At 20.2% G+C, this 17,597-nt stretch overlaps 1 protein-coding gene across 1 annotated transcript in view; it reads left to right on the top strand.

Annotated features, from left to right (window-relative positions):
• LOC117181791 overlaps positions 1 to 17,597 on the top strand; it is a 53,190-nt gene that overhangs the window by 15,694 nt on the left and 19,899 nt on the right. Inside the window, exon 3 of the mRNA XM_033374760.1 lies at positions 4,581 to 4,657. Within this exon, the coding sequence (XP_033230651.1) occupies positions 4,581 to 4,657 (77 nt within the window). The remainder of the gene's footprint in view (positions 1 to 4,580; positions 4,658 to 17,597) is intronic.

The following is a 17,597-nucleotide window of genomic DNA, read 5'->3' on the forward strand; positions in this document are numbered from 1 at the left end:
AAATTCTTCGAAACTTTTAATGCTTTTGAAAATTCCTTTAAATTTTTTAAAGTTCTCTAAAATCTTTAAAATTCTAATTTTTTTAGATTATGTAAATCTATTTAAAAATTCGTGGAATTTCTTTGAATATCCAAAAATATCTCAAATTCTTTAAAATATTTTGAAATATTAAAAAACTATTAGAAGCTCTCGATAATTCCTGGGATATTAAAAAAAAATTCCTGAAATTTTGTAACATTTTCTAAAATCTTTAAAAATCTTTGAAAATCTTCAAAATCCTTTGGAATTCCTTCAAATTATTGAAATCTATAAAAAAAATCCTTGACATTTTTTTGAATGTCTTAAAATATTTTAAAACCTTTTAAATATTTTGAAATCTTTCGAAACTTCTTTAAGCTCTTCGAAATTCCTTAAAATTATTTAAAAATCGAAAATTTGTAAATCCTTGGGAATTCATTAAAATTATTGAATTCTATTCAAAAGTTCCCTTGGATTTTTTAGAATATCCCAAAATATTTCAAATATTTTGAAATCCCTTGGAATTTTTTTAAAGCTTTTAAAAATTTCTGAGAAATTTTTTTCAAAATTCCCTCGAATGTTCAAAGTCCTTCGAAAATTTTAAAATATCCTGAAATATTTCAAATCCTTTCAAATATTTTGAAGTCCTTTGAAACTTTTTTGAACTATTAAAAATTCCTAAAATCTTTAGCAATTCCTTGAAATTATTGAAAGTTATTCAAAAATCCTTGGAATCTTTTGGAATATCCTAAAATATTTTTAATATTTTGAAATCTTAAAATTTTGTTAAACTCTTGAAAATTCCTTATAAACATACAAAATTTAATCTTATTAAATTCTCCAGAATCCCATGGAATTCCTTCAATTTATTGAAATATATATTTTTTAAATGTTCGAAAATTTTTAAATAACCGAAAATATTTTTAATCTCTTTAAATATTTTTAAATCCTTCCAAACTTTCGAAAATTCCTTTGAATATTTATACATTCTCTAAAATGTTTCAAATCCTTTGGAATTCCTTTTAATCATTAAAATTTGTTTTAAAAAAACTTCATGGGATTTTTCATTAAAATTATTAAAATCTTTTCAAAAATACCTGGGGTTTTTTAAAATGTCCTAAAATATTTTCAATACTTTTAAACTTCTTAAAGCTCTTGAAAATTCCTGGGATTTTTTTTTAATTCTCTAAAATATTTGAAATTGTTTGGAATTCATTTAAATTATTGAAATCTATTTTAAAAAAGCCATGAAATTTTTTAAATATCCTAAAATATTTAAAAACTTTTCAAATATTTTCAAATTCTTTGAAACTTTTTCAAGTTCTTGAAGATTCCTTGGAATTATTAAAAATTGTCTTAAAATCTTTCAAATTCTTTGGAATTCCTTCGAATTATTGAAATCTATTTTTAAAAATCCTCTAAATTTTTTAAATAACTGAAAATATTTCATATCTTTTCAAATATTTTGAAATTCTTTGAAATTTTAAAAGCTTTTGAAAATTATTTTTGATTTTTAAAAAATCTATACAATCTTTAAAATCCTTTGTAATTCCTTCAAATTATTCAAATCTTTAAAAAAAACTAAGGGTTTTTGAAAATATCCTAAAATATTCCAATCCTTTCAAATATTTTGAAATCCTTCGAAACTTTTTTTAAGCGTTAAAAATTATTTAAAAATTTCTTGGAATTAATAAAAATTCTCTAAAATCATGAAAATAGTTTGGAATTTCTTTAGCTTATTTAAATCTATTAAAAAATCCATAGAATTTTTTCAGAATATCCTATAGTATTTGAAATTCGTTGAAAATTTTTAAAGCTTTGAAAATTCCTTGAATCTATTAAAATATTTAAAAATATTTCAAATATTTTATGTACCTTGAAATTTTTTAAAGCTTTGGAATTTAAAATAATTCTCTAAAAATTCTCTAAAATCTTTCAAATCCATTGTAACTGTTTATAATGATTGAAATCTATTTAAAAATTTCCTAGGATTTTTCAGAATATTCTGAAAAATTTCAAATGTTTTAAAATTTCTTGAAATTCTTTTAAACTCTTGAAAATTCCTTATAATTAGAAAAATGTAATCTTAATAAATTTTCCAAAATACCTTCAAATTCTTTCAAATTATTGAAATCTATTTTTAAGAATTTTTCGAAAATTTTAAAATAATCGAAAATATTTTTAATCTTTTTAAATATTATCAAATCCTTCGAATATTTTAAAAATTTGAATTTTTAAATGTTCTCTGAAATGTTTAAAATCGTTTGGAATTCCTTCAAATATTGAAATATATATATTTTTTTAATCCTGGAAAAATTTATAATATCCTAAAATATTTTAAAATCTTTCGAAACTTTTTTAAGCTCTTGAAAATTCCAGGAAATTTCTAAAAAATCTCTAGAACCGTTGAATCCCCTTGGAATTTTAAAAATCTCAAGGATTTTTGAAAATATTCTAAAACATTCCAAATGTTTTGAAATCCTCTAAAAAATTTTGAAAACTCTTGAAAATTCCTGGGAGTTATTTTAATTCTCTGAAATCTTAAAAATCGTTTGGAATTCCTTCAAATGATTGAAAACTGTTTTTAAAAGTCCTAAATTTTTTTTAAATATTCTAAAAAATTTCAATCTTTTGAAATATTTTGAAATCCTTCAAAACTTTTTTAAGCTTGTGAAAATTTCTTGGAATTAACAAAAATTCTCTAAAATAATTGAAATTGTTTGGAATTTCTTCAACATATTTAAGTCTTTTCAAAAATCCATGGAATGTATTAAAATATTCTGAAATATTTCAAAATAATTTACAGGTATTTCAAAGGATTTTAGGGTACTTGGAAAACATCGAGCGCATTTTTTAAAAAAGTTTCAAAAGATTTAAAAATACTTGAAAGAATTTGTTTTTAAAATATTTGAAAGGATTTAAAAATTTTTAAGATTTTTGAATAAAAATTCGAGGGTTTTCAAAATAGATTTCAATAATTTAATGGAATTCCAAATTTTTTTAAATCCAAAAGAAATTTTCAAGAACTTTAAAAAGTTTTGAAGGATTCAAGAATACTTTAAAGGATTTGACGTATTTTATTGCATTTAAAAAAAATCCATCGCTTTTTGAATAGATTTCAATAATTTTAAGGAATTCCAAAATATTTTTAAACTTTTAGAGAATTCTTAAAAATACCAAGGAATTTTCAATAAGTTAAAAAAGTTTCAAAGGATTTAAAAAATTTTATGATATTAAAAAAAATCCATGGTTTTTGAAATAATTTGAATAATTTAATGGAATTCCAAAGGATTTAAAACAGTTTCGAGAATGTTTAAAGATTACATTTTTTTAATTTCAAGGAATTTTCAAGATCTTAAAAAAGTTTCAAATGATTTAAGAAATATTTCAACGAATTAAAAATATTTTAAGGTATTTTAAACAAATTCCAGGATTTTAAAATAGATTTCAATAATTTAAAGGGATTCCAAAGGATTTAAAAGATTTTAGACCATTTTAAAAGATTTTGAACAAATTTTTAATTTTTAATTTAATTTTAAGAAAATTTAAGAAATTTTCAAGAATCACTTGAAATTATTTGACATATTTTACGATGTTTAAAAAAATCGATGTCTTTTTGAATAGATTTCAATAATTTGAAGGAATTCCAAAACGTTTTTAAGATTGTAGAGAATTTTTTAAAATTCCAAGGAATTTTCAATAGGTTAAAAAAGTTTTAAAGGATTTAAAAATATTTCAACAAATTTGAAATATTTTAAGATATTTGCAAAAAATTCTAGGATTTAAAAATAGATTTTAATAATTTAATAGGATTATAAACCCTTCAGAGAATTTTTGAAGATTTTAAAGAATTTTTAAAAATTCCAATGAATTTTCAAGAGCTCTAAAACATTTTAAGGGATTTAAAAATATTTGAAAGGATTTAAAATATTTTATGGCGTTTAAAAAAATTCCAAATATTTTTGAATAGATACCAATAATTTAAAGGAATTCCAAAAATTTCTAAGGATTTTAGAGAAATTCCGAAGAATTTTCAATAAATTTCAATAATATCAAGGCTTTTCAAGGAATTTCATAATTTTTAGGATATTTTAGAATATTCCAAGCAACATTTCAACAACTTGAATGAATTCCAAAGACTTAATAGATTTTTTTTTAAATTCTCAGGAATTTTCGAGAGCTTTCAAAAGTTTTATGGGATTTTGAATAGTTAAAATAGTTTGAATTATTTTTCGGCATTTAAAAATGCCGAAGATTTTTCCGTAGATTTTAAAACATTTTAATTTAAATTTCTAAATTTCCTGTTTAAATTAAAAATGATAATTTTCGAAAATTACTTGTTCTGAATCAGAATAATAATTTTTTTGAACATTCCTCATTCGAAGTCAAAATTGTAGTTCTTTTGGAAAATAGGAGTCAAAACTATGGTTTTTTTCGAGAATTTTCCGTGTAGAATAATAACTTAAAGGATTTAAAATTTCCATAAGAAATTACAAAAATTATTTAATTTTTTAAAATATATTTATTTTTTATTTATTTTTTTAAATTATGATTTTGTTTAGGTATCAGTGTCCTGATTGCGACATTATATTCGGTAAAAAAAGGTCCCTCGCTCTTCATCGAAACAAAGCTCATTCAGGTAATATAATATTTTATAAATATTAAATTAATTTTGTTTATTTTTTCTATTTCAAAATCACTAAAACAGGAACGAGGACCAAATTTTCATCTGACATAAACCGTTTATAAATGGAATATTTTTTCTGAAATGCTCTATTTTTTCAGAAGAAATATTTGGAAAATTAACAACATGGTGGAGATTTTTCTGAGAAAATGTTCATTTTTTTTTCAAAAAATACGTGAGATAGAAAGAAAAATCTCACAGCAAAGTTGTTCCTCTTCAAGCATTTTACAAAAGGATCCTGTAATACTTTTCAATATTTTTCACCGTTTTTAAAGTATATTAATTTTCACAAAAAATTACTACTTTTAAAATTTTAAAATTTTCTCTTAAATTAAATTCTCGAAAAATTTAGGATATTACCGAATTTTATAATTCTCGACTGTTTATAATATTACCTAATTTTAAAATAATAAAATTCCCCACAAAAAATTTCCGAATTAAAAAAAGAAAATTGTAAATTCTCTTATTTAATCAATTAAAAATTTTTTTTAAATCAATATTATTTATTTAATAAAAGTATCTAAAATAATACAGTATTTTAATCAAAGAATTTTTTAAATTTTTAGTTATATAAAAAAATTATTCTTTAAGTTTATAATAATAATTGAAAATAAAATTTGTCAATTTAAGTTTTTTTTTTATAATGTGAATAGAATTTTTTTAAAAATGATTACAGTTGTAATAAAAATTCTGTTATTAGATTGAGAAATGATTTTTTTCAACTATCGTTGTTTCGAATTTAAACAATAATTTTAGAAAAATACATCGAACATTAAGAAAAGTTCTTTTTTGTCAAAAGATTTTGATTTAATTCCCCAGTTTGTTTCGGAAATTTTTTTATTTGGGAACTTTCAAATTCAGTAATCTTATAAATTATTCGGGAATTTTATTATTCGAAAATTCTTCAAGTCGGGGTTTTTGTATTTCGGGAATTTTATAATTTCGACAATTAAAAAAAAATTTTAATTTAGAAATAAAAATTCAAAGCGTTTAAAATTGAAGGTTTCAGATAAAAAAAATCATTATTAGTTAAACAAATATAAATGCCAGATTAAAACTTTATTAAATATTAAAAAATTCTAAATAAGTTAAAAATAATATATTCATAATTAAAAACTTTTATTAAATTAAAAATATTATTTAAGTCTAAAATATTCAATTTTTAAACCATATTCCATTGGAAATTTTTAAATTAGGAAAAATAAAAATATGTTAATATTTAGAAATATCTGATTTTATTTAAAATCAGTTATTATAAATTAAATAATAAAAACTAAACTTTAAACGTTAGAATGTTTATTCTTAAAGTTAACAAAATTTAATTTGTGAGTCAAATCTTTGAATTTTGATGTCTAAATAAAAATTGAAGACCGATTAATCATAAGAAAAATTCGAACAAAAAATTTCGAAGCTTTTTAAGAATTTTGAAAGGCTTCAGAAAAATAAAAAATATTTTCTTGCGAAAAATTGAAAATGATTTTTTATTTTGAAAAGTTAATTTGAAGTGAATATTTGAAATGATTTAGAGAGATTTACAAAATTATCAAAAATTAATGTGGAAGATTTTAATTAATTATTTTTTAATTAGAAAGAACTAAAAAAAATCAGAAAAGTTAGAATCATTTGAAAAGATTTTTAGAAGTGCTGTAAATAATTTTTAAATCATTTAAAATTTGAATAATTGGAAAACAACACGTAAATGTTTTAAGATTTTGAAATAAAATTTTGAAGCATTTTAAGGATTTTTAAACAATTTAAAATAAGAATAATTTAAATTTTAATTTAAGAAGTTTTCAGTTTATACAAAAAATTAATCGTTCAATTTTTAATGTTTCTAACTTAAAATTGTTTAAAATGATAAAATTTTTTATAACCATATTATATTTATATTTTATACTTTAAAATTATGTACAAAATTAAAATTAAATAATTATAATTATAATTAATAATTATAATTTTAATAAATTTTTTATTGGTTTTTTCAATGTTACAGGAATAATTATTTAAAGTTTATCTTGAAATTTTATTGTTTGAAATAATATACACGATTATTAAATTAATAGATATATTGCAAAATCATTAAGTTTAATAATATTATTATATAAATTATAATAAAAAATTTGATAAAAACCTTGAGATATTATAAGCTAAATTACAATTAAATAAATTTATTATATTTATATTTTTATTATGTTAATGATTTAATGTTAAAAAACTTGTTATTTATAGATTAAAATTAAATAATACCGTATTTTTATTTTAACGTTATCTAATAAAAATTTATTAACTATTTAATATTGGAGCTATATTAATTTTAAATTTTACATCATTGAGTCATTAACAACATTTTTTTTTCACGTTTTAGTTATAATAATAATATTATTATGATTTATGTATTTGGAAATTATAAAGCTTAATAATATTATGTTATACATGCTTATAATTTTTAAAATAATATTATATTCATATTTTAAAATTATTTACAAATTTAAAATGAAATATAATTTCAATAAATTTTTAATTGGTTTATTCAATGTTACAGGAATAATTTGCGTAATTTGATCTTAAAATCTAATTTTGTTAAATAATATAAAAGATGAAGGGAAAAAGGGGAAAAACGTTTCAAATAATTTTATAAAATTAAAAAAAAAAGGATTTAAAAGTTTTTAAAGCAACTTCGTGCCATAATATATAATTTTAGAACAAATTTGAGTAGATTTAAGAGACATTCAGAAGTTTTGAAACGATTAAAAAACAATGAAAATTTATAAGATATTTTAGGACTTTTTTCAAAATTCAGGATAAAGAGATAAATTCTTTAGGTTTTCAAAACAATTTTTTTCGATTTTTTCATTTGAAAAATGGGCTTTAGGAGAAAATTCAAAAAGATTTTGAAACATCAAATATTTTTTTTTTAATTTTGAAAAAGAGTAGAATATTTCAAAAAGCAAAATTTTTCAATTTGGTAATACTAAAAAAAAATAAAAATTCAAAATTTAAAGAAAAATTCCAGGCAGATAAAATTATTTTTGAGAATTTAAGAGGCATTGTATGTATATTTATTTAAAAGGGCTCGAACTTTTCCTATTATTTTGTAAAATCTCGTAAAATATGATTTTTTTAAACTAGATTTTTTATTGACGAATCTGAAATATTCAAAAATCTTTGATAATTTTCTTCATATTTGTAAGAAATTTTTTGAATATTTTGAGTTTGATTTTTTTACATTTTAAATGATTTTTCAAAATTTCAAGATAAATTGGATTCATTTGAAAATATTTTTAGGAATTCAAGAGGCTTTGCATAGATTTAAAATATTTCAAACCTTGGAAACATTTCCGAAAACTTATGGAATATTAAGAATTTTTTCTGAAATTATAAAAGCCCTAAATCTAATAATTTGCAAAATCCTGTAAAATAAAAAATATATTTTTTTTAATCTCCTACATTCTTTTTTTGATATCTGAAATATTATAAATGTTTTCTTTATTGTTTTTTGGTCCGCTTGGACTATAATCTAAATTTAAAAAATTTAAAAGTCAATATTTTGAGAGGAAGGAATAATTTATCAGATTTTTTTGGCGTTCAGTCCGTAGCAGTGTGGTAACATGATATTAATTCGATTCTTATCAACCGAAACTGACTTGGCTGCGCATAATATAAACTCTTTTTGTTTGTTCTTGATTCTTGGTAGTTGCCGGGCCAAAATAACCGGAAATTTAATTAAAAATCGGGGAATTTATTTCAGATTTCTTCACGATTTAAAAGTTCTCTCTTCTAAATTTTAAATAAAGAAAGTATTTCAAGCAGTTTTTTTTAGAGTACAAGTAGTATTTCAAAGAAGAAATATTTCAGAAGTAGAAAATTTATTTACATTGTTCGTTGCGAATTAGTTTTCAATAAAGAAAAATTAATTTTTAATAATGCATTTTCCCGCAAAACAGTTTAATTTTTTAAACGAAAAATATAAATTCTGAAAAAGAAATTTAATTTCCAACCAAAAATTTAAATTTCAGCGAGAAGATTAATTTTAAACAAAATAGTTCCATTTTCAACAAAAAAATTTTCAGTTCAGAAAAAACTGTGAATAATTTTTTCAATTTTTATGCCAAAAACCGAAATTTCTTCAAAACAATTAAATTTTAAACCGAAAAATATGAATTATCTACAAAAAAGTTCATTTTTAACCAGAGGGAAAAATTTTCTGTAAAACAGTTTAATTTTCAACCCAAAAATATGAATTTTCAACAAGAAATTTAATTTAAGAAAAAAAAATAGTTTAATTTTCTAGGTTGAAAAATTTTTCAGTCATTGAAAAAAATTAATTTTATCAGCTTTCCTAGTATCTTAGAGTACTTTTTTAATTAATAATGAAGTTGGCAATTATATTTTTTTAAATGTAAAACTTCAAAGTAAAACTCTTGTTAAAAAGTAATTTTTTTGGATGAAGATTTATCATTTTAAATTTTAAATTCATCTCTGATTCCAAGTGTAATCAATTTGTTGAAAATCAATTTTTTTAACTAAAAATTCAATTATTCAATTTTTTGGTTGAAAACTGATATTTCCTTGTTCAAAATTCAATAATTTAAATGCAAATTTGTATTTTTTTAATTTAAAATTCAACTCTACCACTGAAATTCACGTTTTTTGGTAAGAACTTGGTTTTTTTTCGGTAGAAAATAATTTTTTTCTTTGAAACTTAATCTCCTTGTTTAAAAATTCTTTTTTTTTCGATTAGAAATTCCTTTTCTAAATTCATTTCTCAAACATTTGAACTATTCTATTTTTGGTTGAAATTTTTTTTTTAGTATTTTTTTCCTGATTTTTTTTCAAAATTAATTTTTTTTATTGAAGATACTTCATTTTAATTAATAAGTCATTTCCTAGGTTGAAAAAGGTAACTATTTTGTTTAAAAAAACGTTCTTTTTTTAGTAAACAATTATTTTGTATATATATTTTAGAGTTATAAAATTTAATTTTTTTGTGAAATAAAATTTTTTTCGGGTTAAAAACTCAACTGTTTTGCAGGAAACCGGTTTTTTTGGCCAAAATTTTTTTCCTTGGTTAAAAATTGAAGTTTTTGTTAAAAAATATTTTTTTTTTGTTAAAAGCTTGATTGTTTCGCGGGAAATTTGTCTTTTTTTCTTGAAAACTTATATTTTGGATGCGAAGTTTTGTATTCGTTTTGAAATTTTGTTGAAGATTCCATTTTTTTCTTAGATAAAATTAAACTTTTTTGTTAAAAATTTATTTCATCCGGGTTGGAAACTAAACTGTTTTGCGGGAAATTTTATTTTATTTTTTTGCTGAAAAATTCAACATTTTGAATTCAAAGCTTTTTATTTATTGACTGAAAAATCTTTTTTGGTTGAAAATTCCTTTTTTTCATGGTTGAAAAGTAAACTTTGTTGTTAAAAGTTCATTTTTCGGGGTTAAAAACTCAAATGTTTTGCAGGAAATTGATTTTTTTTTTTAACTCGAAAATTCAACATTTTGGATTAAAAGTTTTTTTTTTTTTGACTGAAACATTTTTTTTTAGTGAAAATTCAACTCTTTTGTTGTAAATTCCTTTTTTCTTGGTTCAAAATTATACTTGGTTGTTAAAAATTCTTGTTTTTTTTTTATTTAGGATTCATAATTTTAATTGAAAATTCATTTCTTTGGTTGAAAATGTAACTATTTTGTTAAAAAATTTTTTTTTTTTCAGTTAAAAATGATTTTATATAGATTTTTTACAGTTGAAAATTAAATTTTTTCGTCTTAAAAACTCAACTTTTTTGTAGGAAACGGGTCTTTTGGCTTAAAATTTCATTATTTTGAAATATAATTTTTTTATTTATTGACTAAAAAATTTTTTTTGGGTTATAAAATTTCTTTTTTTCTTGATTGAAAATTGAAGTTTTTGTTAAAAAATTCTTTTTTTTCGACGTGAGAGCTTGATGATTTCGCTGAAAATTCGCCTTTTTTATGGAAAATTCAATATTTTCGATGCGAAGTTTTGTATTTTTTTTCAAATTTTGTTGAGGATCCCTTTTTTTCTGGGTGGAAAATTACACTTTTTTTTAAAACTTTGTTTTCGTTTTAAAGCTCCACTGTTTTGCGGGAAATTTGTCTTTATTTAAAAATTCAATATTTTAGATGCGAAGTTTTGTGTTTATTGATTGAAAAATGTTGTTTGTTTAAAGATTCCTTTTTTTTAATGAAACCTTTTTTTGGCAAAAAATCATTTCATTCGGGTTGAAAACAAAACTGTTTTGCGAGAAATTTGTCTTTGTCTTGAAAATTGAACGTTTTGGATTATAATATTTTTATTTAGTAACTTAAAAATCTTTTTTGGTTGAAAATTCAACTCTTTTGTTGAAAATTCCTTTTTTGCTTGGTTAAAAATTAAACTTTTCGTTAAAAAAACTTTTTTTTTGGGTTGAAAGCTCAAATGTTTCGTGGGAAATTTGCCTTTTTTGCTTGCAAATTCAACATTTTGGTAAAAAATGGTATTTTTGGCTTAAAAATTTAACATTTTGGATTACGATTTTTTTATTTATTGACTCAAAAATCATTTTTGGTTGAAAATTCAACTGTTTTGTTACAAAATTTTTTTTTCTGGATTGAAAATTACACTCCTTTTTTAAAACTTTTTTATGTGTTAAATCTCAACTGTTTCGCCGGAAACTTGTCCTTTTTATTTGAAAATTCAACATTTTAGATGCGATGTTTTGTATTTATTGATTGAAAAATTTTGTTTGGTTAAAGATTACTTTTTTTCTTTGTTAAAAATAAAACTTTTTTTGTTAAGAAATCATTTTATTCGGGATAACTAAACTGTTTTGTGGTAAATTTGTCTTTTTGGTTTTAAAATTCAATATTTTGACTTGACAATTGAACATTTTGGATTCTAATTTTTTTATTCAGTAACTGAAAAATCTTTTTTTTTGTGAAAATTCTACTCTTTTGTTGAAAATTCCTTTTTTTCATGGTTACAAATTAAACTTTTTGCTAAAACATTTTTCGGTTTGAAAGCTCAAATTTTTTGCAAGCAATTTGCCTTCTTTACTTGAAAATTCCACATTTTGGAAGCGAAGTTTTGTATTTATTTTTTTTTAAATTTGGTTGAAGATTTCTTTTTTTCTTGATTTAAAAAACTGAACTTTTTTCTTAAAAATTTATTTCATTTGGATTGAAAACTGAACTATTTTGCGGGAAATCTTTTTTTTTTTTGCTTAAAAATTCAACAATTTTTTTATTTATTGACTCAAAAATCGTTTTTGGTTGAAAATGCAACTTATTCGTTAAGAAAGACAATTTTTTCTGGGTTGAAAATTAGAATCGATTTTTAAAACTTTTTTTCACGTTAAAGCTTAAATGTTTTACGGGAAATGTGTCTTTTTTATTTGAAAATTCAACATTTTAGATGCAAAATTTTGTAGTTATTGATTGAAAAATATTGTTAAGTTAAAGATTCCTTTCTCTCTTTGTTGAAAATTAAACGTTGTTGTTAAAAAATTATTTCATTTGGTTTAAAACTAAATTGTTTTTCGGAAAATTTGTCTTTTTGGTTTTAAAATTCAACATTTTGACTTGAAAATCAAACATTTTGGATTATAATTTTTTTATTCAGTAACTGAAAAATCTTTTTTTTTCTTGTGAAAATTCAACTTTTTTGTTGAAAATCTCTTTCTTTCTTGGTTGAAAATTGATCTTTGTTGTTAAAAATTTAGTCAGAATTTTTGTATTTATTAACTGAAAAATCTTTTTTGGCTTAAAATTTAACTCTTTTTGTTTAAAATTACTTTTTTCTTGTTTAAAAATTAAATTTCGTTGTAAAAGTTTATTGGGGGGGGGGGGGGGCTCAACTGTGGTGCAGGAAATCCATCTTTTTGGATTTCAAATTCAACATCTGGTTTAGAGATTTTTTATTTACTGACAGAAAAATCTGTTTTTGATTGAAAATTCAACTCTTTTGTTAAAAAATCGACTATTTTCTCGTTAGAAATGATTTTTTTAAAAGTGGAATTGTAATTATTCAATTTTTTGTTTGAAAATTTTTAGTTTTTAGAAAAAAATTCATTTAACTGGTTAAAAATTAATCTTTGGGTTAAAAGTTAAATTGTTTTGGTAGAAAAATCATTAATTTTGGGTTAAAAATTAAACTTTTTTTTGTTAAAAATCTTTTTTTGGTTGAAAAAATATTAACTATAAAATTTTTCGTTGTAAATAAAAAAAAAATGCAACTATTTCGTTTAAAATTTACTCATTTGTTTTGAATCTAACTCTTTTTTTTTAATTCGTACTTTTGGGTGGAAAATTTAACTACTTGGTTAAAAATTGGACCTATGTTTTCAAAAATTCATCTGTTTGGTAGAAGATTAATAATTTTCAGTTTAAAATTGATTTATTTGGTTGAAAATTTAACCTTTTTTGTTTCAAATTAGTTTTCTCTTCGTGTAGAAAATTCAAATATTTCGTTAGAAAATTAAATATTTGGATGAAAGTGATTTTTTTGTTGAGATATGTGTATTTTTTATTTTCTTACGTTATCTTACGTTACGTAAAATTTTTTCTTTTATATTTAAAAATATAATAGACGCTTTCTAAATAAAAAAAAAGTTTTAAAAAATGAAGTATTGTATAGAAATAAATAAAAAAATATTTTCATGTAACAGTGAATATAATAATATATAATAATGTAATAAATAATTAAAATAATGTTAATAATAATACAATATAAAATTTCAAATAAAAATTGGTTAACAAATTTTTTTAGCGCTTAAATTTGAGTTGAAATTACATTTTGAAAATTAGGAATAAGAAAATAATTATCGGTTCGTTTCTAAATTTATATAAATGTAATTTTTATGAGATTATTGAGAAAATTAAAAAAATGATTTTCGAGTATTTCAGATGTGTAGAAAAAAAATCTAGAAGATATTTAAGATATTGTATTTTATAGGATTTTTACAGACTATCAGGAAAAAATGGAGTCTTTTTGAATGATTTTGAAAAAACGAATAAAAATGTAAAAAATTGTCTTATAATCTTCTAAATTTTTTCATAAATTTTAAGAAAATTGGTTTAATTCAAATAGTTAATAAAATAAATAATAATGCATAAATAATAAAAAATAAATGTTTAATTAATAAAATAAAATATTATATTATAAAAATAATAGAAATATTTAAAAAATATATTTATTAATATATTATTAATATTAATAAATTATAATTAATAAAATAAATAATAAGCAGAATGATATTTCTGCTACTAATAACAAATTAAAATTAAAAAGCTTTTAATTATTTATATTTCAAGTAAAAAAATTTGAATTTTTAACAAAATAGATTAGTTTTTATAACCAAATAGAAGAATTTTCAACCCTTGAGATACATTTTTTAATCAAAAAAACAAATTTTTAAAGGAAGTGATGCATTATGAACTAAAATTATAACTATAAAAAAAATCTAACAAACAAGTTCAACTTTAAACAAAATAATTGGACTTTAAAAAAAAGACGAATTCTAAACAAGAAATGTAATACTTGAGATTTCAACCCAAAAAAAGTATTTTCATTCAAAAATAAAAATTAAGGCCCAAAAATATAACATTTTAATGAGAAAGTTAATTTGCAACAGAAAAAAAAGAACGAAGTTTCGAAAAAATAGTTCAATTTTCGACCATAAAAGATTCTTGTGTCACGAAGCTGAAATAATTTCAACCAAATTTTTTTATTTTTAAGAGAATAAACTGATTTTTCTACAAAACAGGTTAATTTTTAACAAAAAGATTAAATTTTAACAGAAAAAGAACGAATTTTTAACCGTGAATGATTTTTGAGTCAAGAAAGACAAAAACTTCTAAACAAATTGTTGAATTTTCAAGGTAGAATGACGAAAAAAATATAAATTTTTAACAAACTAATTGATTTGTCTACAAAAAAAAACTAATTTGAATTTTTAACAAAAAAGTCAATCTCCAAAACAAAAAAATAAATTTTCTGTAAGATAGTTATATTATTAATCTTGAAAGGTTTTTTAGTTTAGAAAAAAAATGTCATCCTGATTATTGGATTTTTAATTTAAAAAATTCGATTTTTTACAAGTAAACTCAATTTTCAGGCCTAAAATATAAAATTTTAACCAGAAAGTTAATTTTTAAGACATAAAAAAGATAAAAATTTAAACAAAGTATTTCAATTTTCAACCATCGGTTATTTTCGAATAAATAGTCAATTTTTCAATCATTAAAGATTTTTAGTGATGTAAAAGAGAAAAAATTTCAATAAATTTTGTTCAATTTCTAAGCCAAAACACCGAATTTTCTACAAGAAAGTGAAAATTTCAAACGGAAAAAATAAATTGTTAGGCATAAAGTTTTTTTTTTTAATATTTCATTTTTCCACAAAACAGTTGAATTTTCAAACAAATATTTGTTTTTTCTTCCAAATTGTTAAATTTTCGAGCGAAATAGCCGAAATTATTACAAAAAACTTAAATTTTTAAACGGAAAATAAATTTTCAACCATAAAAGATTCTTCAGTCAAGAAAAAAAGTTTCAATCAATTTTTTTAATTTTCAAGCCAGGAATTTAAAAAAAAAAATTTTTTTCATCCATGCATTGGCTACATTAAAACAGTTTAATTTTTCAATTAGAAAACAATATGAAATGTACCAAAAATTTCAACGAAATTGACAAATTTTTTACCAAATGTTTCATTTTTAAACCAAAAATATGAATTTTCAATCAGAAATTTAACTTCAAACAAAATAGTTCAATTTTCATACATAAAAGATTTTTCAGTTGAAAGAAAAAATTTCTATAAATTTTTGTAGTTTTCAAGCCAAGAATTTACACAAAAAAATTAATTTTCAACCATGCATTTTCTACAAAACATTAAAAAATTTCAATCAGAAAATCATATGAAATATATAAAAAAAGAAATTTTTTTTTAACTAAATAGACACATTTTCTACAAAATATTTAATTTTCAACACAAAAATATAAATTTTCAACCAGAAATTTATTTTTTAGAAAGAAGTTTGATTTTAAAAATTATATTCAATTTTCACAAATAAAACATTTTTCAGACCGGAGAAAAAATTCCAATGAATTTTTTTAACTTTGAAGACAAGAATGTTCAAAGAAGCAGTTAATTTTTAACCATTCATTTTCTACAAGCTAGTTAAATTTTCAATCAGAAAATTGTGAAATCTTAAAAAAAAAAGATTTTTTACAACCAAGTTGACACATTTTCTACATATTGTTTAATTTTGAACAACAAAAATGAATTTTTTAACCAGAAATTTAATTTTCAACACGAAGTTGGATTTTAAACTAAATAGTTCAATTTTCATACATACAAGATTTTTCAGTTAAGAGAAAATATTTCTATCAATTTTTTAAATTTTCAACCTAAGATTTTAGAAAAAAAAAAATTTTCCAACCATGCATTTTCTATCAGAATTTTCAATCAGAAAATCATAAGAAATCTATAAAAAATATATTGTTTTTAAACCAAATTGACAAATTTTAGATAAAATATTTAATTCTCAACCGAAAGATATGAATTTTCGTCCAGAAATTTAATTTTCAACAAGTGATTTGATTTTAAAGAAAGTAGTTTATTTTTCACACAGAAACGATTTTTCAGTTAAGAGAAAACATTTCAAATAATTTTTTGAATTTTTTTGGTTTGAAAGAGTTCGATTTTTAAGTTTCATTGACCGTGAAAAATGTTTGCGAATAGTGAAAAAATTGGCTAACGAGCGGGAATTTTTTCCATTGATTAAAACGGCCACCCTGAATTTAACTACTGATTTAAGAATTTTCAATTATAAAAAAAATTTGAATTTTTAATTTTTCTAGCCTCCTAAAATACCTTAATAATATAATTTTAAACATTTTTAAAGTTCATCGATTTATTCTTGAATTTAGAGCATTGAAAATGATGACGTGGATTTATATTTTTGGAACTTAATCTAAATCTTTGAACTATATAATTTATGAATGTTTAAAATTTCGAATTTTGCAATTTAAATTCATTAAACTTAAAGTTATTTAGTTGAAAAGTGTTAACACCTTCCAGTTTATACGTGTACGTGATTGAACATTTGAATACAAAATTTTGGAATTAATTTTTGGAATTAATTTTTCAAAATTACTTGTACATATATTTACATTTTTCCTGGAATTAGTTTTAAAGGTAAACTGAAAAAATAAATATACTTTTTGAGAAATGCAATTTTGAGTTTAAAGTAAACTATAAAATAAGAAACATTCACATTTGTTAATAAAAATAATTCTTGAATGATTTTGGATCTTTTAAACTAATTAATTGATTATTATTTGATTATTAAATCCAAGTAACAGAAAGGAAAGTACAAATTAAAAAAAAATACATAAAGTAAAAATTAGTTAATAAAAATAATCAATTAATTGCTTTTTATTTTATTTACTGGTTAATTATTATTAGCTAATTAACTTGGGTCACTATATTAAATACAAGAAAGATTGAAGTTAAATATCGTTTAACTATGAACATAAATTTATTATTTATTTTGATTTTCAAATTTATATGTACATACATTTAAATGAAAATAATTATTAAATGATTTTTATTTTCTTTATTCATTAATTAATAATAAAGTGATTCTGCTTAAATTTATATTTTTTAGAATTCGCTAAAAGCGTTTAATTATTTAAATTTAAACAAAAACAATTTCACATTTAAAAAATATATAAAGTGAGAATTATTTCAATGTTTCAATTAACATAATTTTTTAAAGCTTTGAATTATTTGAATTTATAATTTAAAAAATTTGTTTCATGCTTTTTGTTTTGAAATGATTGAATATTTATTAATTAATTCTGTTAAAACTTCAATTTTCTGAAATTACTTTA

The sequence above is a fragment of the Belonocnema kinseyi genome, chromosome 10 (assembly GCF_010883055.1).
Source record: "Belonocnema kinseyi isolate 2016_QV_RU_SX_M_011 chromosome 10, B_treatae_v1, whole genome shotgun sequence".
Classification (NCBI taxonomy): domain Eukaryota; kingdom Metazoa; phylum Arthropoda; class Insecta; order Hymenoptera; family Cynipidae; genus Belonocnema; species Belonocnema kinseyi.